This window comes from Eurytemora carolleeae, unplaced genomic scaffold (genome assembly GCF_000591075.1).
Source record: "Eurytemora carolleeae unplaced genomic scaffold, Eaff_2.0 scaffold239, whole genome shotgun sequence".
NCBI classification, from domain to species: Eukaryota; Metazoa; Arthropoda; class Copepoda; order Calanoida; family Temoridae; genus Eurytemora; species Eurytemora carolleeae.
In genome coordinates, this window is record NW_019397018.1 from 130,095 (window position 1) to 131,812 (window position 1,718).

The 1,718-nt window shown below is 35.6% G+C and overlaps 1 protein-coding gene across 1 annotated transcript in view; it reads left to right on the forward strand.

Moving 5' to 3' along the window:
• Positions 1-985: 985 nt before the first annotated feature.
• Positions 986-1,718, forward strand: part of LOC111711154 (TRIO and F-actin-binding protein) — a 2,094-nt gene continuing 1,361 nt past the window's right edge. Inside the window, exon 1 of the mRNA XM_023485425.1 lies at positions 986-1,408. Coding sequence (XP_023341193.1) covers positions 1,019-1,408 — 390 coding nt within the window. The 5' untranslated portion in view covers positions 986-1,018. The remainder of the gene's footprint in view (positions 1,409-1,718) is intronic.

Below are 1,718 nucleotides of genomic sequence, written 5' to 3' on the forward strand. Positions count from 1 at the left end.
TCCGTTCTCTCCGCTCAGAGTTTTCTCCGTCTGTACACAGATCCGTGTTTCATATAGTTAGTCTCCGACACTCAATCTTATAGATTCTCTTTAGTTAGTCTCCTATACTATACTCAATCTTATAGATTCAATTTAGTTAGTCTCCGACACTCAATCTTATATATTCTCATAGTTAGTCTCCTATACTATATTCAGTCTCATATATTCTCTTTAGTTAGTCTCCTATACTATACTCAATCTTATATATTCTCTTTAGTTAGTCTACGACACTCAATCTTATAGATTCTCATAGTTAGTCTCCTATACTATATTCAAACTTATAGATTCTCATAGTTAGTCTCCTATACTATACACTCAATCTTATAGATTCTCATAGTTAGTCTCCTATACTATATTCAAACTTATAGATTCTCATAGTTAGTCTCCTATACTATATTCAAACTTATAGATTCTCATAGTTAGTCTCCTATACTATACTCAATCTTATAGATTCAATTTAGTTAGTCTCCGATACTCAATCTTATAGATTCTTTTAAGTTAGTCTTCTCTATTTTAATTAGACTTCTCTATTTTGTCTCCGAGACTAATCCTATCGACTTCTCTAGTTAGTCTCCTATATTCAATTCTATAGTCTTCTCTAGTTAGTCTCCTATATTCAATCCTATAGATTCTCTCTAGTTAGTCTCCTATATTCAATCCATAGATTCTCTATAGTTAGTCTCCTATATTCAATCCAATAGATTCTCTCTAGTTATATTCAATCCATAGATTCTCTATAGTTAGTCTCCTATATTCAATCCAATAGATTCTCTCTAGTTAGTCTCCTATATTCAATCCATAGATTCTCCATAGTTAGTCTCCTATATTCAATCCTATAGATTCTCAATAAATAGTCTCCGACTCTCAAACCTGTAGATTCTCTTTAGTTACTTTCTATACTCAATCATCTGAATTATCTAAAGTTCCTTGCTGAAAGACCGAATCTGTGAGCAATTAAAATTTTAGTTTCAGATTCCTAATGATGAACTACAGCGGAGAAGCAAACTGCTTTTCAAGCTGTATCTCTATTCTTCCTGCATCCATGTTTTATCAGTTCCAGGAAACCTCTCCCGAATCCTTCTCTTTACCCAGTCTTGATCTTAAACCTATCTCTGTACACAACCTGGAGCATCCACCTGAACCTATTTATCCTCCTCAACCCTCTACTGATCCTAGAGCCAGGTTGCAGGAACCAAGGAGTAGAATGAATAGATATAAACGTAAAATGTCAAGTTATGCTCCGGTCCCAACTGCAACTGACCAGGTTGATAAATCTGTCTCCTCTGTCTCCAGTTCTTCTGATGACCAGGAGAGATTGACCGAACCCTGCAATACTGGAGATGATAAACAGAAAAAAAATACAAAACAGGTAGATTTTGGAATCTTAGACCAGGAGAAAGTTTTAAAACCTCCTAGTCGAAAACAAGGGGGTTACGACCTAAAATCTGGGGGATCTTACAAAGCATTTGGTTCTAGAGGGATTATTATGGTGTGTTGGAACACGGCCAGAGGTCAGACCGAGTTCAAAGTATTTGATAGGTGAACTAGGAACTGGTACTTAAACTACTGTCAGACTGAGTTCAAAGTATTTGGTAGGTGAACTAGGAACTGGTAGTTAAACTACTGTCAGACTGAGTTCAAAGTATTTGGTAGGTGAACTAGGAACTGGTAGTTAAACT